Genomic DNA, 24,915 nt, shown 5'->3' with positions numbered 1-24,915 from the left:
GTTGGAAACCAGCATGTCTTGGCGACCCAGCTGTTTTCCTCTCCTTAGCTTGTGCTGCTGTTTTTCTAGATACCTGCTCTCCCTTCTCCCTACAACAGCACCTCCCGCTGCGCCCTCCTGACCCCTTTCACGGGGTACTTCCTATCCAGGTTTCCAAAAAACCCCCAACTGCTCTAAGACAAAAAGATAAGGGGTGGGTGACAGGAGATGGCAGCCACCCAGCCTGGGAACCTGAGTTGGGATAGATTTTGTAACTGTGGTTGCAGGGAATGTACTCAGTGCCCTGGTACTTACTGATAGCTGAGTATTTGCCCGATACTGTCCTACCCTGGTATACAAGCAGAAAAAGAAAGGTCCCTGTCTTTTGAAATCCCCACGATCTCCGGTGTTGCAGCGGGTTGGTCCGCGGAGTCGCGCTCCCACTTAGCCGACCTACCTTTGCCTGGTGATGAATTGATTAGTGTCGCAGCGCCGAGTAGTATCTGGCCAAGTCCTCCGCCGCGCGTCCTCTCCGGGGTTGTCGGTCTTGGAGGGGTACGCCTCTGCCCAGACCGAAGTGAATGACGGTATTTAGGAAAAGACAAATAGAATTATTTTTTTCTCTCCTGTACAGTGTTTTATGGCAGTCTCAGCCCCTCACTTGACAATCGTGCTCCTAATAAGTAGATATTTAGCAAGAAAATAGTTGATGTAACATGGTGAGACTTTACCCATTTCATAGCAGGTGAGTTCTGAAAAGGAAATGCCCACTTGGTGCTTTTTTAAGGAGAAACTTACAGTGGTGTACTCACTCTAGGGTGAATCCGGGGATTAATGTAATCTGAGAAGTTGTCATTCATCTTTATTCTGAACGCCTAGAAAGCTAAGATGGAAGGCCATGTTTTACTCTCAACATCAGATCTTAAGCAAAAAATCAGTCTCATAGACATATATACACTAGTATATATATTCACTGGTGAATTCTACTAAACATTTAAAGAGTTAACTCCAATTCTTCTCAAATTCCTCTAAAAAATAGATGAGGGAACACTTCCAAACTCATTTTATAAGTCTAACATTAACCCAATACACAAAGCAGACAAAGACACTATAGGAAAATTGTAGGTCAATCTGCTTGATGAACATAGATGCAAAAATCCTCAACAAAACATTAGCAAACAGAATTCAACAGAATCTTAAAAAGATCACATATCATGATCAAATGAGATTTAGTCTAGGGATGCAAGGACGGTTCAACATGGGCAGGTCAATCAATGCAAACCCTACCTTAACAAAATGAAGGATAAAAATAACATGACTGTCACATTAGATGACACAATTCCACATATTTTCATGATAAAAATTCTCAACAAACTGAGTATAGACGGAATGTGCCGCAACATAATAAAAGCTACATATGACAGACAAGCCCACAGGTGTACCATCATTCTCAACAGTGAGAAGCTGAAAGCTGTTCCTCCAAGATCAGGAACAAGACAAGGATGTGTACTCGTGCCACTTTATTCAATATAGTACTTGAAGACTTTGCCAGAGCAATTAGGCAATGAATATTAACAATGAACTATCAGAAAGAGAAATTAAGCAAACATACCATTTAGAATTACATCAAAAAGAGTAAAACAAGTTCATGCAGCTCAATATTAAAAAAATAAACAACCCAATCAAAAAATGGGCAGAAGACCTATATAGACTTTTCTCCAAAGATGTCAAACAGATGGCCAAGACGCACATGAAAAGATGCTCAACATCACTAATTATTAGAGAAATGCAAATCAAAACTACAATGAGATATCACCTCACACCAGTCAGAATGGGCATCATCAGAAAATCTACAGACAACAAATGCTGGAGACAGTGTGGAGAAAAGGGAACCCTCTTGCACTGTTGATGGGAATGTAAGTTGATACAGCCACTGTGGAGAACAGTATGGAGGTTCCTTGAAAAAACTAAAAACAGAATTACCATATGACCCAGCAATCCCAGTACTGGGCATATACCCAGAGAAAACCATAATTCATAAAGACACATGAACCCCAGTGTTCAGTGCAGCTCTATTTACAATAGTCAGGTCATGAAAGCAACAAATGCCCATAGAAAGATGAATGGATAAAAAAGATGTGGTACATATATACAATGGACTATTACTCAGCCATAAAAAGGAACAAAATTGGGTCATTTGTAGAGAGGTGGATGGACCTAGAGACTATAATACACAGTGAAGTAAGTCAGAAAAAGAAAAACAAATTCCGTATATTAATGCATATATGTGGAATGTAGAAAAACAGTACAGATGAACCAGTCTGCAAGGCAGAAATAGAGACACAGATGTAGAGAACAAACGTATGGACCCAAGGGGGGAAAGTGTGTGTGTTGGGGGGGGTTGATGGTGGTGGGATGAATTGGGAGATTGGGATTGACACGTATACACTAATATGTATAAAATAGATACCTAGTAAGAACCTGCTGTATAATAAATAAATTTTTTAAAAAAAGAGTAAAACACTTAGAAATAAATTTAACCAAGGAGATCAAAGATCTGTACACTGAAAACTGTAAGACCCTGATGAAAGAAGCTGAAGACAATACAAATAAATGGAAAGATATTTCATGCTCATGGACTGGAAGAATATTGTTAAAGTGTCCATTCTCCCCAAAGCAGTCTACAGATTCAATGCAATCCCTATGAAAATTCGAAAGGCATTATTCACAGAAATAGAAAAAACAATGCTATAGTTAGTAATCGTAAATTACACAACAAAATAAACTAAAACCCCATATAGGTAAAGCAATTTTAAGAAAAAACACAGTTGGAAGCATCATTCTTCCTGATCTCAAGCTACACAACAAAGCTATAGTAATCAAAACAGTATGGTATTGGCATAAAAACAGCCATATAGATCAATGGAACAGAATACAGAACTCAGAAATAAACCCATATATATATGGTCAACTGATTTCTAACAAAGGAGCCAAGACTATATGAGGGAAAAAATAGCCTCATCAATAAGTGGTGTTGGGAAAATTGTATAGGCAAGTGCAAAAGAATGAAACTTGACCCCTATCTTACACCATACACAAAAATCAGCTCCAAATGGATTAAAGACTTGAACGGAAGACCTGAAACCATACAATTCCTAGAAGAAAACATAGGGGGTAAACACTGGTCTTGATGATGATTTTCTTTATTTTTGCTTTTTTGTATCCAATCAAACAAGTGAGACTATATTAATTTAAAAGCTTCTGCACAGCAAATAATCAACAAAATGAAAAGCTAATTTACAGAATGGGAGAAAATATTTGCCAACCATGTTTCTGATAAGCAAATAATATCCAAAATATATAAAGAACTCATACAACTCAATAGCAAAAAAACCCAAGCCATTCAATTAAAAAATGGGCAAAGGAACTAAATGGACAATTTCTCCAGAGACAACATACAAGTGGCTAACAGGTACATGAAAAGGTGCTCAACTTAACTAATCATCAGGGCAATGCAAATCCAAACCACAATAAGATGTCACCTTATACGTGTTTAAATAGCTATCAAAAAGATAAGCGATAACAAGTGTTGAGGATGGAAAAAAGGGGACCGTTGTGCACCACTGGTAGGAATGTAAATTGGTACAGCCACTATGAAAACACTATGGAGTTTCCTCAAAAAATTAAAAATGGAACTACCATAGGATCTAGCAATTCCACTTCTGGGCATTTAAAGGAAATGAAAACACGATCTTGAAGAGATATCTGCATTGCTATGTTCAGTGCAGCATTATTCACAACAGCCAAGATAGGAAACGACCTGAGCGTCCATCAAAGGATGAATGAATAAGAAAATGTGGTATACATACCCCAAATGGAATATTATTCAGCCACGAGAAAAAAGGAAATTCTGCCATTTGCACCAACATGGCTGGACCTTGAGGGCATTATATTGTAACACAAGGTAGACAAAGACAAGTTCTGTATGATCTCACTTATACATGGTATCTAAAAAAGCTGAACTCGTAGAAACAGACAAAAATGGTGGTTGCCAAGGGCTGGGGGTGGGGAAGAGGAGATGCACAAACTTGCAGTTGGAAGATGAGTCAGTTCAGGGGATCTAATGTACAGCAGGGTGATTATAGTTCATGCTGTACTATATACTTGAAAGTTGCTAAGAGTAGATCTTAAATGTTGTCACCAAGTAGTAATTATGTGGCATGATGCAGGTGTTAATGCTATGTTGTTTATCAGTTTGCAATACAAGTATATCAAATCAACATGTTCTATACCTTAAACTCACACAATATTATACGTCCATTATATCTCAAAGCTGGAAGGAAAAAAGAAAGTTATCTGAGGTGCTGTTGAAAGAGAAGATGCCAAGTTCTTGGTGGCAATGAGGCTCAATGTATGATGAGCTAAGTGTAATAATGAACGATGCCTGGACAACTTATTTCTTCACATTATTTTCAAAGGTATACTTAAATGAAAAATTCCTTAGAAGCCTAAGGAATAATAAACACCCCCAAATCTCCTTCCCGCTTTGTTATGGAGATAACAGCCAAGCAAGTTTCACCGGCAACAATTGAGCCCAGTCTGTATACGTAAAGGGAAAGGAATCCTCTAGGGTTTTACTGGGCAGACAGACCAGACCAGCCCTGCCTGTGCTAGATGCTGGGTGACCACCGGTTAGCACTGAAAGTCTCACGTCCTGGAAAACCCTTAAGGCCAGGCACCCTCAGAGGAGTTCTGTGTGCACTTTTTGGTGACTATACCGGCAGCGTCATTAAAGAACTTTTCCGAGACGCTCCCACGTGCAAGCAAGACGCTGGGTTGAGAGCTGCACGGGTACAAAGATGAAGGGGAGAGCAAGCAAATGAGTCCCCTCTTCCCTTTGTGGAAGTTATGCTGGTGCTGCATTTGAGTGCAGTTTCCTAGATTTGGGTGATGTGTGGTTTCTAAAGGTCATTCTGGAGAGGGACATCCGATGGGTGACCCACTGCAAGTCCCGGGATGTCTTCCACCAGACCAGCTCCAGAACAGCCCAGGTCAGAGGCAGTACTGGTCTCGACACCTGGGTATACATCTGGGCTCTGTGAACTGATGGCCATGAGACCTTGGCCAAGTCACTAACCTCACTGTGCCTCGCATTTCCTGATCTGTAAAATGCGGACACTCACAGTACCTACATTTTGTATGGCTGATATGAGCACTAAATGAGTTAATACCTATAAAGGTTTAAAACTATACCTGGCACACAGCAAGTGCTCGATAAATGTTACCTTCTCTTTTATCACCATTTCAGAAGGGTTTGTGTTGATTCTCAAGAAAAAGATGTCAAAAGTAAAAGACCAGAGGTGATATAATACTATTTCTAGAGCCTAGAATAGAAAAACCCATGTCTCTATGTTCAGGGACAAATCACAGAGTGTCAGGGAAGACGGCCTTTTGTTTGACAGCTGGTAGCCCGACTCTGGAGAGGAAGGAACACAGCTGAAACTTCCAAAATTCAGGCCTAGAACTTGACCAATAAGGTAAGTTTTCAATTAGACATAACCTAAGACAAAAATGGAAAAAAACATAGCTCATTTCAGTGTAATGAAGGGCCTAAGAATGAGACATGCTTAAGACGCGTCCCTTTTTTTTTTTTGAATTGTATTTTATTTTTTATACAGCAGGGTCTTATTAGTTATCTCTTTTATACATATTAGTGTATATATGTCAATCCCAATTTCCCAATTCATCCCACCCCCCCACCCCACAGCAATGTCACTTAACTAGCTTATTTTTCATTTATACACTATAGTACCAAATAGAATTATGAAAAAAAAAATCACACTGGGTCACACATGATTTTTTAATGAGAATTTTGTCTTATCACAGAGAAATCACAGGCCTTTAGTTATGATATCTGAGTAAGAAGCTGCACAGCAAGAACACGGTTACCAAGTGTCATCTGGTTCATCGTGAGAAAAGCCTGTCAGACTAAATTAGGGAGAGACAAAACATTTAAAATTTTGTTAAATTCTTGTTAAGTTTATTCAGGGATCTCTGTCATGCTCTTTCCTTCCCTGTGGGGTTTCTGCCCTTGCTTACGATCTGCATCAGTAGCAATTTCACATGTTACAAAATGCAATAGATTTTTTTTTTTTTGTCAGTCATTTTGACTGATTCAGTTTCTTAAAGGCAGACTCAAATATCTGAACCTTCCCTGGCTGACAAAAGCAGCAATATGATAACGGTTTGCACAAGAACACAACCTAGGGGACGCCATACCTTTCACCTTTGCCACTAGATGGCAGTGTGTCCACTTGTGAGCCCTCTATGACCACCAGTTTTGAACTCTGACACAAAAGAGCGGGGAGAAGAATTTTGCAATTAGATGTGGATTCATTTTATTAAACACTTTATGATTTCTCTAAGAACTATTTTTGAAATATATATGTAATTTAGTAGTCTAAAAAAGCAGTGACTTTTAAACATGACATTTAGCAAGCACATCAGGAAGGCATTCTCAACACCCATAGTACTTTAGACTTACATAAAATATTACTGTCTTAGGACTAATGCATTCAGTATTCGTTCATAGGGCTTTCATTACATTTATTTCTTGTTCTTAAAATAATAAGAGACATCCCAACTTTCACAAACTTTGACAAATCAAAATCTCTTCAATCTTTTACCCAAGCAAAAGGGATGACATTTTGTCAGGAGTGTACTGAGGCTCCATGTGAACTCTGGACTTTCTATGCTTTTACCTTTGTCCCCAGTGGAGAAGGCAGATCCTTATCCCCCAGGTTTCAAGTAAACCACAGAAGCCCTCGGCACCTACACCCACAGACGCCTGTCCACAGCATCGGCACCTTATCTGTGGTGTCCTGTTCTTGACCCTGTTGGAGGATCTTCATGTACTTCTCTAAAGGATTTTCACTACAGACAGATTTAGATTTGTCTTTCGTTTCCTGAATGCTCATTTCAAATTCTTTTTCCATTTCCATCTTCAAAGATTCTTCAATTAGCCTCTGAAATAGGTGAGGACCAAAATAAGAAATATACAATGACATCTTTTAAAACTTCTAAGTGTTGAAAAATGCACAGTAATATAACCCTGATCCTTTAAGTACAACCTGCATGCCAGAGAACTGTTTCTTTTTTTAACTGAAGTCATTGCTACTATCAAAGGGGGATAAAAACCTGTCATCTCAATGAAGGAAGGGATGAATCTGCCTCAACTGTCCTGTGTTGTAGACCACATTAACCAGGAGGCCAAGGACCCTCACATGGAGCATTAGTTCATATAAGCCTCAGCAGGCAGGCAAAGTGGCCCGAGTCACCCATCTGGGGCCAGAACCAGGGCCAGAAGAGCACCAAAGGCAGAGGGCAGGGGTGCCCCGGAAGCCACCTCCCCGGGGTTCCTTGAGTCCCAGCTAGCCAACCCTGGGAGTCTCTTCTTTCAACCTCATTTGCCACGAGAAGATCAACAGCAAAACAAGGTCCTCCTCGTTTACGAGCCTGTTTTCAGGACCAGATGAGGATGCACACGAATGGGGCTGGCCATGCTACCCTGAACCAGGAAAGGCACGAGGCCTGCATGCCCCGCAGCCGTCCTCAGTGCTCTCCAGCAAAGAAGAGGGTCGGAGGCCACCAGTGGCTTGTTCACTTATCTGCCGCTCCTAGGACTTCAGGACACACGAAGGACTCACCCTCCCAAGAGCAGGGCACTTGCTGCAGGGGGTCACGAAGCAGCTAGGACAGAGAACTCACTGCACATCCTCACCCTTTCCTGATCCAGCTTTTCTACTTCTTGCTGTTCCCTTTCCAGAGCTTCTTGCCACCCGCTCTGCCTCTGCTCTTCTCCCTGACTTCGTTCCTTTGCTTGCTGTTCCCCTATTGTTTCTTCTTCCTGCTGTTCTCCAAGTGGTTTCTGATCTACACCTAACGGGACAGAAAATAAAGAATCAACAGCTTTCAGCAGCAGATTTTTCAAACAAACGTGGGATCGGCTTTGGCAGGGGCCTTGCCAGCCCCAGGGAGACCGCGTGATTCTTGGCCGCCTCTGTGCACCTGCTTTGAGCAACTGCTCCCCCCTCACGGCCTTCGAGGCCCCAGACCCACTCCCGGCAGCGAGCGCCGCCCACCTCTCACCTCACTGAGATGAGCCCAGGTCATCATCAGCACCACGACATCCACTGTCCTCCCCTCCGCCCCCATCTCCTCCTTCCTCCATCCTTGCCCAGGCGAGCCCTGCATTTCTGCCTCTGCATTGGTTTCCAAGCCTGCCCCATCCTTAGGATTCTGATGCACCCACATTTGTCCCCATTTACTTCCACAGCACTTTTGTCACTCCCCACCCCGCCACCCACTCCCACAGAGGCACTCGAGTCTCCTGGGCCCGGAGCATGACAAAACCACCACCTCCCCGCTTGGGCCACCTTGCCGTCACCCCACTTCCTCCGGGCTGATCCCTCCCTGGGGTTTTGGTTACCGCCTCCATCCTGGTCATCCCCACACGTTCTCTCTTGTCCTGATCTCTCTCCCAGGCCTCACATCCGTGCTGTCAGTGGGGCAGTTCCCTGCCAGCTGCATTCCTGTTCCTTTCACTGCACTCTTTCTACGCTCTGTCCACTAAGCCACCAGGGCTTACAGCTTCTGCCTCTGGCTCCCGCTGCTGTGGTGAGGGTCCTTACCACCAGTTCCTGCACAGCTCCAATACAGGAGTCTACACTCTCCCCGACACCTGTCGCTCGGCCTTCAAGCCACCCCGCTTCGTTAGCACCAGTCACTCCCTGAAGGCCAGGATTTGCTGTGCGCCGTCTCTGCTCTGGCAGGGTCCACACCCACGGCAGCCTAGGCCCCAACACCCTGCCTTTTTCTTTCTGCCCTGACTTCCTCCCCATCACCACCACCTGCAGGTTCCAGGTTTCTGCACCTGGAACACCCTATCCCCATGCCAGCACACTGGCCGATCCCCGACTCCAGCTGCTCTTGCCTGCCCCCCCCCTCGCGTCCGCGGGCTCCCCGACCCGACGCGCTCCCTCCCCCGCCACCCCTCCCACAAAACCCTACCTACCCCACGAGCCCCAACCCAAGCGCACCTGCGTGTCCCCCCAGGGACAGGGAGCCTCTCCAGCACCATATTCACACGGTATTTCGTGCCTGCCTTGCCCAAAACCCTGTGTATCTTTTTACTCCTTCTATTCCTTCCAGGCAAGGCCCATGCTTTAATTATGTGTCGACTCCCTATGGCCCACAGCACAAGTCCCGGTGCCTCACAGGTTTAATTAAATTCCCGTCCCGCTGATGATTATGCTGACCTTCCTCCAGCTCCGGCCTACAACCTCATTTCTTCCCCCCAAACAATGCTGAGAAACAGACAAGCTCGTACATTCACACCAGAGGACTTTGAACCTCTTTGCCATGCCCTGTTCTACATCACCAACAGAACTGAGCTAGCTTTCCTAATAGAAGAGAGGTAACAATCTTCTCTGTCCCTTGATCCTGGCCATGAACTTGAACACCAGAGGCAGCAGCTGGTCATTTCCACAGGCAGAAATGCAACCTTCTGCCTCCCTGCTGGGGGAGAAGGGTCACTCCCAAATGGTGTCGCTTTCTCACATGGAACAGGGACCTCAGATAGGAATGCTGTTTGGTGCCAATTTAAAAAGTTAAATAAGGAAGAAAAAAGGGCTCCTTCTTTGCCGTGGGGTATACTTTGTGGCTGCAGAGTGGCATACAAAAGCCTCTTGGACAAAAACCTCTTTGGACGTAAGAGTTAAAAAAAAAAAAAAGCTTTTCCACTGGGCACCTCAAAGATACCAAGTTTCAGCCTTTTCATTTCTCTTTGGGCCCAGATGCAGAGGTGAAATGAACAGCAGAGAATTTCTCAATGATCAAAATGTAGCCACACTACTTAATAATCATTTTTAAAGCCATTATTATAATCTCCATTCCATCTCAGAGGCAGAACATCTATCTACTCAGTTGGTTTCCCTTATTCTATTATTTTTATTCCCATCTCTGCCAGATGGCTGCCCATCAGGTCCGCTCTCGGGTGGTCACCATCCCTACTCAGTACCCATCTGACTGGAGGTCCTTGGTGATGGCTTGCTGATCATCGCACCCTTCCACTAGAAGCTCCGCAAAGCAGGGACTTGGGCTGGTTCACTGCTGAATTCCCAGCCCCCATGAAAGTACCTACCACAGTAAAATGCTCTTGATCAAGTTGCCCTGAAAGAGTGCTTTCCAGAATGATTTACACTGGAATCAGCAAAATCAACCCTCTCAAAAATCTCTTGCCTCTATCAGCAACTCACATATTCCTGAGTACTGTGACTTCAGACAAACTGCTTATAAGAGGCTGTACATAGGTTTGGGGGATGATGTTCTCTGAACGTTTGCAAACGACTAGTAGGTGGTTTTACTTGAGGAATTGTTAGTATAAGTCTTCAGCACTTTGGTCCAAGGAGAAAAGGACGTGGATATTGGCCAAGCCCCGAACCAAAGCTCTCATCTCCCCCTCCACATGCTGGTAAAGGAAGGGGGGAGTCTGGAGAAGGGAAGGGGAGAGAGACAAAGTGGGCCAGACAAGTGAAGTCTGATGATCACTTTTCCTCCAATATCATCAACTTTTCTGAAGAAAGAAATATAAAGGGTTAACTTTCCTAATTTTTTAAGGCATGAAGGAAGCAAAGAGACAGAAAAATAATATTAAATATTTTTATTAAAATATCTCGTTAATTGAAGAAAAACTTACTTGGGTACTGATAAGAGATAGGTCTGGCAGGCACAGGGGCTGCACCACCTTCCACATGAAGCATGTTGCCAGCACGATGGAGGCCATCCATCTCAAACTGCCTCGGTACATTCCCTGCAGCTACATGAGGGGCAAATGAGTCTCGCATGAGCCCTTAATAGCAGCAGCAAGAGAAGGAAGGGTGGGGATAACTCCTTGCTGAGCACTTAAGTTTCAGACAAAGCAACTGGGCCAACTGTTTCCTTACAGGATTCTAGGAAGTTAACCTAGCCACTTGCCAATGTATCTGTTTCTCAAAGCATTCTTAGGAGATTCATTTACAAATTCAGTTTGTTTCCCAGTAGGAAAATCAATCTAGTGACAGAAGAATTCACCTGGCTTGGCAGATAATCGTTTGAATTCTATTTAAATATCAATGATTTAACAAAGTTAATGAAGTTAGTTACAAAGATTTGGTAAAACATATTAAGCCCTTTCATTTACCTGTTCAAAATACTATACACTCAAACTTGAGGATGAAGCTCACAAGGCAAACAATAGGTTAATATACAAATATAAAGACTTCCTGGGGGATCGGATCAAGATGGTGGAGGAGTAGGACATGGAGCTCACCTTCTCCCACAAATACGTCAAAAATACATCTACACGTAGAACGATTCTCACAAAACATTGACTGAACACTGGCAGAGAACCTCAGACTTCCAAAAGGGTGAGGAAAACACTAGGTGAGTGGGTAGGATAAAGTAAAAAAGAAAAAAAAGAAAGCAAGAGAGAGAAAGGAATCAGGGCAGGCAGGACCTGCGCCCATGGGAAGGAGCTGCGAAAAAGGAAAGGTTTCCGCACCCTGGCAAGTCCTCTCACTGGTGGGTTGATCAGCTGGGAAAGAGGGGGAGCTTCGAAGACTTGGAGGAGAGCGCAGCAACTGGGTTGCAGAGGGCAAAACAGACAGAGACCTGCACAGACGGTTGGTGCCGCCACCCGGCACCCCTCAGCCTGCTGGGGCGGGTGGGGGCTAGGTGCTGAGGCTCAGGCTTCAGAGGTCAGAACCGGGGAGATAGCCTGAGGGCGCTTGGGTGTGGTGTGTCACAACTGGGGGAGTATGGGAAGAAGCCTGGCCAGATAGGCAAGGCGCCATTGTTGGGGGACGTGCAAGGAGAGGAGCGGGACCACCATAGGAGCTTCTCTCTCCATGCGCACTCTCAGGTGGCAGGGCACCGCTTACACAAGCTCTGGGGGCGGGTGCAACCACTGCCACTGCCGAGGATCCCACAACCGGGCACCAATCACTGCCCCCGCCCTCCTGGGAGGATGCGTGGGCTGCACACCTGCACAGCCCCTATCACAGGGATAACAACCAGCACACACTGAGGAAAGAGACGGTAAGCATCCAAGCCAAAAACGGCCCTCACGCAAAAAGAATACTAAACTCACACAAGCTACGCAGGGACGTTTTTGCATATAAATAGCGCTCCAAGACCACAGCAGTTGAAAATTGTTTCTCCTAAATTCAGAATAAGAGAAATATAAGTAAAATGTAGAAGCAGAGGGACCACTCCCAGATAAAAGACCAAGAGAATTCTCCTGAAGGAACAAATGATGAAACAGACCTCTTCAGTCTAACACACACTGAGTTAAAAAAAATAAAATAAGGAAAGAAAAGGAAATACTGAAGGAATTAAGAAAGGCTATCAACAGAAATGTGGATAACTATAAAAAGGAACTAAAAACTATAAGGAGGAGCTAAGAAAAATTAGAAAATTCATTTGCCAAGACTAAAGGTGAGCTAAAGGCAATGAATACCAGAATGAATAATGCAGAAGAAACAATAAGTGATCTGGAAGACAGAATAATGGAAATTACACAATCAAAACAGCAGAAAGAAAACCAAGTGAAAAAAAAAGAAAGCAATGTAAGAGACCAATGGGATAATATAAAGCAGGTCAATCTACCCATAATGGGGATTCCAGAAGGAGAAGAAAGAGAAAAGGGGATAGAAAATGTATTTGAAGAAACTATGGCTAAAAACTTGCCAAACCTAAAGAAACAGATATCCAGATACAGGAAGCACAGTGTCCCAAACAAGGTAAACCCAAAGAGACCTATACCAAGACGTATTATAATAAACATGGCAAAAGTTAAAGAGAGGATTCTAAAGGCAGCAAAAGAAAAACAAAGAGTTAATTAAAAGGGAACCCTCCCATAAGGCTATCAACTGATTTTTCTAAAGAAACACTGCAGGCCAGAAGTGACTGGCAAAATATATTCAAAGTCTTGAAATGCGAAAATCTGCAACCCAGAATACTCTACCCAGCAAGATTATCATTTAGAAGAGGAGAAATTAAAAATGTCTTAAACAAAAACAAAAAGAAAACAGCAATACTAAACCTATCAGAAAAGAAATATTGAAAGGTCTTCTCTAAATAGAAAAAAAAAAAAAGATACAGGAAAGAGGAAATCACTATTGGATAGCAAATCACTTAAATTAGCCAGTATATCGATCAAAAAGAAAAAAACAAAAGCCAATTTGTGAAAGTGATGATAAAACAAGGAACAGCAAAAGGATAAACATGAAGACATAAAAAAAGGATATCAAAACCATAAAAGGTGGGGAGGGAAAGTAAGAAAATGTAGACTTTTTTTTAAGAATGCGTTTGGGCCTATATGACTATCAGTCTGAAACAAGCAGATACAGGAAGGGGGACACATACTTGAAAAACAGTCAACTGCAAGTCAAAAACATACAACAGATTCACAAAAACCAGAAAGAAAACACAAGCATAAAATAAAAGGAAATCCTCAAACCACAAAAAGAAAGGATCAAAGAAGAAACATAGAATTAACTGGAAAACAAGATTTAAAATGGCAATAAATACATACGTATCAATAATTACCTTAAATGTCAATGGACTGAATGCTCCAATAAAAAGACACAGAAGGACTTCCCTGGTGGCGCAGTGGTTAAGACTCTGTGCTCCCAATGCAAGGAGCCTGGGTTCAATCCCTGGTCAGGGAACTAGATCCCACATGCATGCTGCAACTAAGAAGCCCACCTGCTGCAACTAAGGAGCCAATGTGCTACAACTAAGACCCAGCACTACCAAATTAATTAATTAATTAAGAAAGAAAAACAGAGTAGCAGACTGGATTAAAAAACAAGAGCCTACATACAAGATGCTGCCTACAAGAGACCCACCTTAGGGCAAAGGACACACATAGATATAAAGTAAGGGGATGGAAAAAGATATCATGCAAACAGAAATGACAAGAAAGCAGCAGTTGCAATACTCATAACAGACAAAATAGACTTTAAAACAAAGGTCATAAAGAAATATAAAGAAGGACACTATATAAAAGGATCAATACAAGAAGAGGCTTTTACATGCATCAACATATATGCACGTAATATAGGAGCACCCAAATACATAAAACAAATACCAAAGACATAAACGGAGAACTTGAAGGGAATACAATAGTAGCAGGAGATTTTAACACACACTAACATCTATGGACAGATCTTCTAGACAAGATCAATAAGGCAACAGAGGTCCTAAATGATACAGTAGAAAAGTTAGAATTAATTGATATTTTCAGGACATTACATCCAAGAAAAAGAACAGAATACGCATTCAAGTGCACATGGACCATTCTTTAAGATTGACCACATACTAGGGCACAAAACTAACCTCAACAAATTTAAGCATACAGAAATTATTTCAAGCATCTTCTCTGACCACAACAGCATGAAACTAGAAATCAAGCACAGAAAAAGAAATGAGAAAAAAACGATTACACAGAGACTAAAAAACAATTACACAGGGCTTCCCTGGTGGCGCAGTGGTTGAGAGTCTGCCTGCTGATGCAGGGGACACGGATTCGTGCCCTGCTGGGAAGATCCCACATGCCGCGGAGAGGCTGGGCCCGTGAGCCATGGCCGCTGAACCTGCGCTCCACAACGGGAGAGGACACAACAGTGAGAGGCCCGTGTACCGCAAAAAAAAAACAAAAAAAAAAACAAACTATTACACAGAGACTAAACATGTTACTAAAAAACCAATGGGTCAACAAGGAAATCAAAAAGAAAATTAGGGACTTCCCTGGTGGTCCAGTGGTTGAGACTCCGTGTTCCCAATGCAGGGGGCCTGGATTCGATCCCCGGTCAGGGAACTAGATCCCGCATGCCGCAACTAAAGATCCCACATGCTGCAACGAAGATCTCACACGCGGCAACAAAGATGTCACGTGCTGCAACCAAGACTTGGAGCAACCAAATAAATTAATAAATGAATATTTAAAAAAAAAAGAAAAATTAAAAAATACCTTGAGACAAATGGCAATGAAAACACAACCATACAAAATCTACGGGACAAAGCAAAAGCAGTTCTTGGAGGAAAGTTCATAGAGATACAGGCTTTCCTCAAAAAACAAAAAGAAATCTCAAATAACCTAATATACCACCTAAAAGAATTAGAAAAAGAAAAAAAACCAGAAGTCAGCAGAAGGAAGAAAATAATAAAGATCAGGGAGGAAATGAACAGAGATTTAAAAAACAATAGAAAAAAATCAGTAAAAACAAGAGCTTGTTTTTGAAAGGGTAAACAAAATTAACAAACCTCTGGCCAGGCTCACCAAGAAGAGAAGAGAGAGAATCCAAATAAACAAAATTAAAAAATGAAAAAGGAGAAATCTCAACTGATACTTCAGAAATACAAAGAAACATAAGACAACACTATGAACAATTATATGCAAATTCAACAATGTAGAAGAAATGGACAACTTTATAGAAACACGCAGCCCACCAAATTGGAATCAAGAAGCAATAAATAATTTGAACAGACCTATCACTAGAAGTGAAATCCGTAGTCAAAAAACTTCCTACATACATAAGTCCAGGACCAGATGCCTTCACATGCAAATTCTACCAAACATACAAAGAACTTATACTGATTCTTCTCAAACTCTTCCAAAAACTTGAGGAGGGAACACACCCAAAGACATTCTATGAAGCCACCATCACCCTGACACCTAAACCAGACAAAAACACCACCAAGAAGGAAAATTACAGGCCAATATCTTTGATACATGCAGATGCAAAAATCCTCAACAAACTATTAGCAAACTGAATCCAACAACACATAAAAAAGATCATACACCATGACCAAGTGGGATTCATCCCAACTTCACAAGGATGGTTCAACATACGCAAATCAATCAATGTGATACACCACATAAACCAAAGAAAAGACAAAAACTACATGGTCATCTCAATAGATGCAGAAAAAGCATCTGACAAAATTCAACATCCATTCATGATAAAAACTCTCACCAAAGTCGGTACAGAGGGAGCATGTCTCAACATAATAAAAGCTATTTATGACAAACCCACAGCCAATGTAATACCCAATGGTGAAAAGCTGAAAGCCTTCCTGCTAAAATCTGGAACAACTCAAGGATGCCCATTCTCACCCCTTCTATACAACATAGTACTGAAAGTCCTAGCCACAGCAATCATACAAGACAAAGAAATAAAAGATATCCAAATAGGAAGGGAAGAGGTAAAACGGTCACTATATGCAGATGATGGACAGCTGCATGGAAATTAATGAATTTAGAACACACTATCTCACCATACACAAAAATAAACTCAAAATGGGTTAAAGATTTAAACATAAGACATGTCACCATAAAAATCCTAGGAAAAATCCTAGGGAAAACATTTTCTGACATAAATCATAACAATGTTTTTTTAGGTCAGTCTCCCAAGGCAACAGAAATAAAAACAAAAATAAACAAATGGGACCTAATCAAACTTACATGTTTTTGCACATCAAAGGAAATCATAAACAAGATGAAAAGACAACCCTCAGAATGGGAGAAAATATTTGCAAGTGACGCGACTAACAAAGGCTTAATCTCCAAATTATACAGACAGCCCATATAACTTGACAACAAAAGAACAAACAACACAATTGAAAAATGGGCTGAAAACCTTAATAGACATTTCTCCAAAGAAGACATACAGATGGCCAGTAAAGAAAAGGTGATCTAGATGCAAAAATTCTTAACAAAACTTTAGCAAATTGAATGTGACAGTATATAAAATGGGTACAGTGTTAGGAAAAGAGCAAGGAGGCCCGGGTGCCTAAACTGAATGAGCTGGGAAAGTGAGCTGAGATCTGAGAAGTAAAAGGAACTAGATCAAGACGGCCAGACTGCATGTTCCAGATCACCTGACTTAATTGGTTTTATTTATTTATTTTGGCCACAGCATGTGGGATTCTTAGTTCACCAACCAGGGATGGAACCTGTGCCCCCTGCATTGGAAGCACAGACTCTTAACTACTGGACCACCAGGGAAGGCCCATGACTTAATTGGTTTTAATGGCCCTGAACTGAATGGGTAATACTAATGGTGATAATTTGAGACTCCGTTATAGGCAAAAAGGGAAGATTTGCGGGGAGAGTGAATACCACAGAGAGAACTGTTAACCTCAGTGTAAGGACCTGAACTTTTAATCTGAATGGGATACTTGAGAAGCCAGTATAGGGTTTTGAGCAGAGGAGTGATATATCATTTTTGACTGTGTTTTAACACTCTATTTTGCTGAGAACATATTAGTAGAGTAAGGTTAGAACCAGGTAGACCAAATAATATGTAAATCAAAGTATTTTGTAAATTATAGGTTAAATATTAATGAATCAAATATTGGGATAATTTATAAAAAAGAAAAGATGCTCAACATCACTAATTATCAGAGAAATGCAAATCAAAACTACAGTGAGGTACCATCTCACACCACTCAGAATGGCCATCATTAAAAAGTCTACAAATAATAAACGCGGGAGAGGGTGTGGAGAACAAAGAACTGTCCTACACTGTTGGTGGGAATGTAAGTTGTTGCAGCCACTATGGAAAACAGTATGGCAGTTCCTTAGCAAGCGAAAAATAGAATTACCATATGGTCCAGCAATCCCACCCCTGGGCATATACCCAGAAAAACTCGAATCCAGAAATATACATGCACCCCTACGTTCATAGCAGCACTATTCACAATAGCCAAGACATGGAAACAACCTAAGTGTCCACTGACAGATGAATGGAAAAAGAAGATGTGGTACATGTATACAAAGGACTAGTACTCAGCCATAAAAAAGAACAAAATAATGCCATTTGCAGCAACATGGATGCAACTAGAGATTATCATACTAAGTGAAATAAGTCAGACAGAGAAAGACAAATACCATATGATATCACTTGAACGTAGAGTCTAAAATATGGCACAAATGAACCTATCTATGAAACAGAAACAGACTCACAGACATAGAGAACAGACTTGTGGTTGCCAAGGGGGAGTGGGGGAGAGAGAGGGATGGACTAGGAGTTTGGGCTTAGTAGATGCAAACTATTACATTTAAAATGCATAAACAACAAGGTCCTACTATATGCACAGGGAACTGTATCCAATCTCCTGGGATAAACCATAATGGAAAAGAATATAAAAAAATGTATATAGGCGTATAACTGAGTCACTTTGCTGTACAGCAGAAATTAGCACCACACTGCAAGTCAACTATACTCCAATGAGAAAAAAAAAAGACTTCCCAATGTAACACAAGGAATAGAACCAATATTCCATAATAACTGTAAATGGAGTATAACCTCTAAAAATTGTGAACCACTATATTGTACATGGTAACATATAATATTGTACATCAACTGTACTTCAATTAAAAAAAAGAATGTTATATAAACTATTACAGTATGTAATATTGGGATCGATTTTTATCACTAAGCTAATTCCGTGGAGATCCATGCAAACTGTTGCATGTATCAATACTCTGTTTCACATAATTGCTGAGTGGTAGTTCATGGTATAGATTTGCCATCATTTGTTTAACCATTCACTAATTGAAGGATACCTGGGCTGTTTCAAGTTTCTGGCTATCATGAATAAAGCTTCTATAACCAAAAAAACACAAGACTTGCCAAGCCAGAAAGAACCTCAGAGCTGGACAATTCTAAATCCTTATTTTAGACTGTTCTACCTCGGAGCCTCCTGCTTCAGTATAAGGCAGGGCCAAAATCAGGATACCAGTTTCTAGACTCTTAAGCTAATACTCTTTTACCTACACTCTCTAACTAAGAAAGGGTTTTCTAAATCTGAGGCAATTTATGGAATCAGTATAATCAAAAAAAAAAATAACTTTTTCACATTCCATAAAAGAGGGAAAAAAAGCAAAATTAAGAAGTCATTTATTTTAAATCGGAGGCAATCCTAAACTTCATAAATTAAGGATTCATTTATGTGCTTAGCTCTAACTTTGCAACTAGTTATCCTGAAATTTTTAATAAATGGAACTCAGAACCTGAAAATCTTTCTGATCCAAAAATGAGGCGCTATATCTGTATGTGTGGTTTTATCAGAAAATAAAAATGTCCTAATTCGTAACTGCTATGCTTTTTATAACAATGGGTATGTTTTGCCAAAACTAACTTTCTACATTTTGAACTCACAAAAACAAGTATTAATATTTAAACTTACATTCAAAAGATGGTTCAAATTCCTCATGATCCTTAAAAGCTAGCTTGTCTAGATTTGAAAATTCACTTGAAGTTCTGTTCTTGAAGTCTTGAAGTTCTGTTTGTCTTTGATAAAGACTGGATGGGAAGAATAAAATTCAAGAATGTGAAGCTTTAATAATGTAAGACACAAGAGCACAGGGTGATGAAAAAGCCTTTTGTGACTCAAGAAAATGCTTTAGAAAGTTAACTTTTTGTGGACTCATAGAGAATAAGAGCTAGGCATCATTCCAAACAGTTAATACACTTTAACTCAGTCACTCCTCCAGACCACCTCAGGCTGTGAGGTAGGTACTACCATTGTTAACAGAGAATAACAAGGCTGTTCCTAGGAGGAAGTTTTGTTTTTTTTTAAACAACTACAAAAAATTTCTGAAAAGTTTTTGAAAAGTTCTGCATACCTTCAGCATGAGCCAGCTGAAGATGCAATACACTACAGTGCCCTACCTCAGCCATGTGTCCTGCCTCTCCTCTTGGCTTTAGCACATAGGGAGTGATATAAAAAATATTACATACTTTAGGACCAGGACAGGCACATGTGGCAGTTTTCAACTCTGTACAGAATTGCATCAACACATAGCAACACACAGATGCCTAGGTCTGAGCCCAGAATGAAGGAGTCAGAATCTCCTGCCATGGGGACTGGACACAGGCAGGAGGCCCCCAAGTGACTCAAATCCCAGCCTGCCCCTCCCTCCCCCGAGCTTCTCAACACACCCACTGCGTCCTGCTTCAGCCATCATATCCTAGGACCCAATATCACTTTCAAATTTATTTCAATGATTTACAAAGTGGAACCTTATTTACTTATATTTTAATACCTAAATATTTGTGACTTTTTAATGATGTATGAAACTATTTTAAGATTACACTGAATTTATTTGTATAAATTTATTTATACAAAACAGTTTGTATATCTGTTTTATCTTTATAAACCAATTTTATTCATGGAACTATGTAGATGCTTATTAATACCACAGTACATATTCTATACATCAAGTTTAGCAAACAAATAAAAATTACTCATTGGCTAAAAGGAGTGTTTTTTCTCCCAGGTAATTCAGGTGATTCTCAAAGATCACACATCTCACAATCTGACTGCAAATTCTATACTGTCACATAGTCTTTAATATCACCTAAAAGACCCAAACATGCCATGACCGAGATCGTAGGCAGCAACCAGCCTTGGCAGAGCCTGGGCAGAAGGCGGTACATACCCAGCCTTCTGCTCCGCAGCGCTGGAGAGCGAGTGCGCGGAAAGGCTGTGCCTGGACTCGACAGGTGAAGGCTGCGGCATTCTGTTAGGACAGGGGACAGCGGTGGGGGAATGGCCCAGCCCTACAAGGAAGGAGGAACCAGGGTGGGCATGTTACAGATTGTGTGGAGAAGACAGCAGTGTCGTTTCTAAAGAATTCTATTACTTTGAAAATGAATTCTATCATCCTTGCAAACAGTGGAGTTGTGTAAATGATCCACAGAACTGGCAATTCAGGCACCTGAATGAAACTGCAGCGGTAACAAGAAAACACATGAAACTAACTGGCAGCCAAGGCAAAGCCAGTGCCAGTCTCTGAGCACCTTTCTGTGCCGAGCAATACGCTGGCACTTGATGCTCTGTCCCACGGCCTCCCACACCAGCTGTGACTCGGGGCAGACGCCGTGGTTCCCCAGGAGCCCGCGGTTCAAAGGCAGGGCTCTCCTGGGCCCGGCTCCCACGACCTGCTGCTGTGCTGGCTGCGCTCCTGCGGTCCTCATCCTGGGCCGATGAGGACCAACCCACCCACATCCAGAGCATCCCCAACGCCTGTGGCAGTAGCTTACCTTCCAGGTACATCTCACTATCAAGGCTTCTCCTTGCTTTGGGGAGGGGAGTGGAGGAGAGGTGTCTAGAGGCCGTGTCCTTGTGTGACCTTGAGGCTGTGCTGCCTGGCACGTCAGGTGCCTCACTCTCGTCCCCTCTGTGCGCATTCAACAGAGGCTGCTGAGAGGCAACTCTGTCCTCTGCAAAAACACACCTCTCAGGAGCACCTGCAGGGACGTTCTTGAGAGCTCTCAGCAGGTGCAGGGCGGGCAGGCTCCTGTTTGCCGATGGGCTCTTGGCGGGGCACCAACTGACCCTTCAATGGTAGTTTTGGAAAGCTTTTTCCAAGCATTCGGCCTCTTGCTCCAGCTCTCTCACCCTTGCCGTGGTATTGGCTACAAACTCAAGGTCGGAATCAGGGGAACTACTCTCCGTGCTGGCATTTGGGTAACTGGGGATCTGTGGTATAACTGGGCCTGCCATCAGTTCCTCTTGTCTCAGAGGATTTTTCAAGAAATCCCCACTTACGTCATCATCACAAGGTTCCTCCTTGCCACTCATTAACTCACTGATGGAGTGATTTAACAAAGACTGCTTCGCGTTGCGGTACACTTCGTTCTTCAGCGCTATGGGTTACAAACAGACAGTGTGAGACAGGAAGGGAAAAGGTGGAGAATCAAATTAAAATATACTGAGAATTTCTTTTCTGAAAAATCAAAGTAATAAGGGCAAACTGGCACATTAAACAGTTTGTGGAGGGAGGAATCAAGATGGTGGAATAGCAGGATATGAAATTCATCTCCTCCCACAAATACATCAAAAATATATCTACATGTGTAACGATTCTCACAGAATATCTACTGAATGCTAGAAGAATACCTCAGACACCTGAAAGAGCAAGAAAATCTCCATGCAACCAGGTAGGACAAAAGAAAAAAGAAAAAAAAAAGAAAATGAGAAAGGAATCAGGACAGGACCTGCACCCTGGGAGGGAGCTGTGAAGGAGGCCAGGTTCCTGCACCCCAGGAAGTCCCTTCACTGGCGTGGAGATCAGCCGGGACAGACAGAGAGCTTCAGAGGAGAATGCAGCAACCAGTCTGCAGCAGCTAGGATGGAGAGAGACCTGCACAAAAGGTCTGTGCCACCACCTTGTACTCCCCAGCCTGAGATGCGCATCCGCCAGTGTGAGCCGGGGCTGGGTGCTGAAGCTCACGCTTCGGAGATCAGACCCAGGGAGAGGACTGGGGTGGGCTGAGTGGAAACAGACTGAAGGAGCGGAAGTCTGATGCAACCACACCTGAGGGTGTATGCAGAGAAGCCAGGTGCCACTGTTTGGGGGGTGAGCAAGTGGAGGGGTGGGACCCGCCACTGCAGCCTTCTTCACTGTGTATGCTCTAAGGCAGCAAGACACCACCTACACGAGCTACAGGAGCAGTCTCCAGCTGCCACCACCGCTGCCCTCCCAGACTCCAGGAGTGGTCACAAGCCACCACAGCTGCCTTCCCAGGCTCCAGGAGCAGTTGCAAGCTGCCTCTTCTCCCACTGTGTGCTCCAGGGGTGCACGAGACCCCACTGCTGCTGAGAACTCCAGGACTGGGCAGCAGCTGTTGCGTCTGCACACCCCCTCGATCAAGGGGATAACGACCAGCACACATTGAGGAAAGAGGTGACAGGCATCCATACTAAAAACGGCTCTCATGCCAAAAAAATATGAAACCCACAGATGCTACACAGTGATGATGCCACATATATATAGCCCTCTAAGACCACAGTAGATAACTGATTCTCCTAAACTCACAGAATAAGAGAAATATAAGTAAAATGAAGAAGCAGAGGAACCGCGCCCAGTTAAAAGGCCAAGAAAATTCCCCTAAAAGAACAAACAATGAAACAGATCTCTTCAGTTTAATAGACATCAATTTCAAAAAGGAGATAAGGAAAATACTGAAGGAATTAAGAAAGGATATCGACAAAAATGCAGAGTACTGTAAAAAGGAACTAGAAAGAAACTATAAAGAGGAACCAAGAAAAATTAGAAAACTCATTTGCCAAGACGAAAACTGAATTAAAGGCAATGAATAGTAGAATGAATAATGCAAAAGAACAGGCAATTCCCTGGTGGTACAGTGGTTAGGACTCCGCACTTTCAATGCCGAGGGTGCAGGTTCAATCCCTGGTCAGGAAACTAAGAATCCACAAGCTGTGAAGCATGGCCACAACAAAACAAATAATGCAGAAGAATGAATAAGTGATCTGGAAGATAGAATAATGGAAATCACCCAATCAGGACAGCAGACAGAAAGCAAAATGAAAAAAAAAATGAAACCAATATAAATGAACTATGGGACAATATAAAGTGTGCCAATCTATGCATAATAGGGATTCCAGAAATGGAAGAGAGAAAAGGGGATCGAAAATGTATTTGAAGAAACTATGGCTGAAAACTTCTCAAACCTCAAGGAGTAAACAGATATCCAGGTGCAGGAGGCACAGACGGTTCCAAACAACGTAAACCCAAAGAGACCTATAGCAAGACATATTATAATAAAAATGGTGAAAGTTAAAGAGAAGATGCTAACAGCAGCAAGAGAAAAACAAGAAGTTAATTACAAGGGAACCCCCATAAAGCTATCAGCTAACTTCTCTACACAAACACTGCAGGCCAGAAGGGAGTGGCGAGAGACTGATTCTAAGTCCTGAAAGGGAAAAATCTGCAACCTAGGATACTCTACCCAGCAAAATTATCACTTAGAATACAAGGAGAGATGAAGAATTTCTCAGACAAGTGAAAACTAAAAGAATACAGCAACACTAATCCTATCCTAAAGGAAACATTGAAAGGTCTTCTCTAAATAGAAAAGCGGAAAAGGCAAATCAACTAAATAAGCCAGTACATAGATTAAAAAAGAATCAAAAATTTCTGTGAAATGATGATAACCACAATGAACAGCAAAAGAATGAATATAAAGATGTAAAAGAGGACATCAAAATCTTAACATGTGGGGGAGGAGATTAAGAAAGTGTAGATTATTTTTTCATTTCCTAGAATGTGTTTCAGCCTATATGGCTGCCAGTCTAAGGCAAGTAGATACAGAATGGGATTAACATACTTGAAAACAGGGTAACCACAAATCAAAAACATACAACAGATTCACAAAAAACAAAAACAAGAAACCAAAAGCATAATACAAAAGACAGTCATCAAACCACACAAGGAAAAACAAAAACAAATGGACAAGGAAATATAAAATCAATGGGAAAACAAGGCTTAAAACTGCAATAAATACATATCTATCAATAATCATCTTAAATGTAAACAGACTGAATGCTCCAATCAAAAGACACAAAGTGGAAGATTGGATTTAAAAGAAAACAAGAGCCTACAATAGGCTGACTACAAGAGACCCACTTTAGGGCAAAGGACACACACAGATTGAAAGTGAGGGTATGTAAAAAGATATTTCATTCAAACGGAAATGACAAGAAAACAGGGGTTGCAATATTCACATCAGACAAAATAGACTTTAAAACAAAGGCCATAAAGAAAGATAAAGGAGGACACTATACAATGATAAAAGAATCAATACAAGAAGAGGATTTTACAGACATCAACATATATGCACCTAATACAGGAGGACCCAAATACATAAAGCAAATACTAACAGACATAAAGGGAGAAACTGACAAGAATACAATAATAGTAGGAGACTTTAACATGCCACTCACATCAATGGACAGATCTTGTAGACAAAAAAAAAAATCAGTAAGGCAACAGAGATACTTAACAACACAATAGAACAG

General features: G+C 41.8%; 1 protein-coding gene across 1 annotated transcript in view; it reads right to left on the bottom strand.

Moving 5' to 3' along the window:
- Positions 1–5,749: 5,749 nt before the first annotated feature.
- Positions 5,750–24,915, bottom strand: part of OFD1 (OFD1 centriole and centriolar satellite protein) — a 60,118-nt gene continuing 40,952 nt past the window's right edge. The window contains 8 exon segments of the mRNA XM_029240420.1: positions 5,750–5,967; positions 6,259–6,326; positions 6,846–7,004; positions 7,760–7,917; positions 10,736–10,855; positions 19,276–19,391; positions 20,531–20,651; positions 21,135–21,740. Coding sequence (XP_029096253.1) covers positions 5,925–5,967; positions 6,259–6,326; positions 6,846–7,004; positions 7,760–7,917; positions 10,736–10,855; positions 19,276–19,391; positions 20,531–20,651; positions 21,135–21,740 — 1,391 coding nt within the window. The 3' untranslated portion in view covers positions 5,750–5,924.

The sequence above is a fragment of the Monodon monoceros genome, unplaced genomic scaffold, assembly GCF_005190385.1.
Source record: "Monodon monoceros isolate NGI ecotype Baffin Bay Population unplaced genomic scaffold, NGI_Narwhal_1 Super_Scaffold_22, whole genome shotgun sequence".
In the NCBI taxonomy this organism is placed as follows: Eukaryota; Metazoa; Chordata; class Mammalia; order Artiodactyla; family Monodontidae; genus Monodon; species Monodon monoceros.
This window is presented reverse-complemented; position numbering and strand designations above follow the sequence as displayed.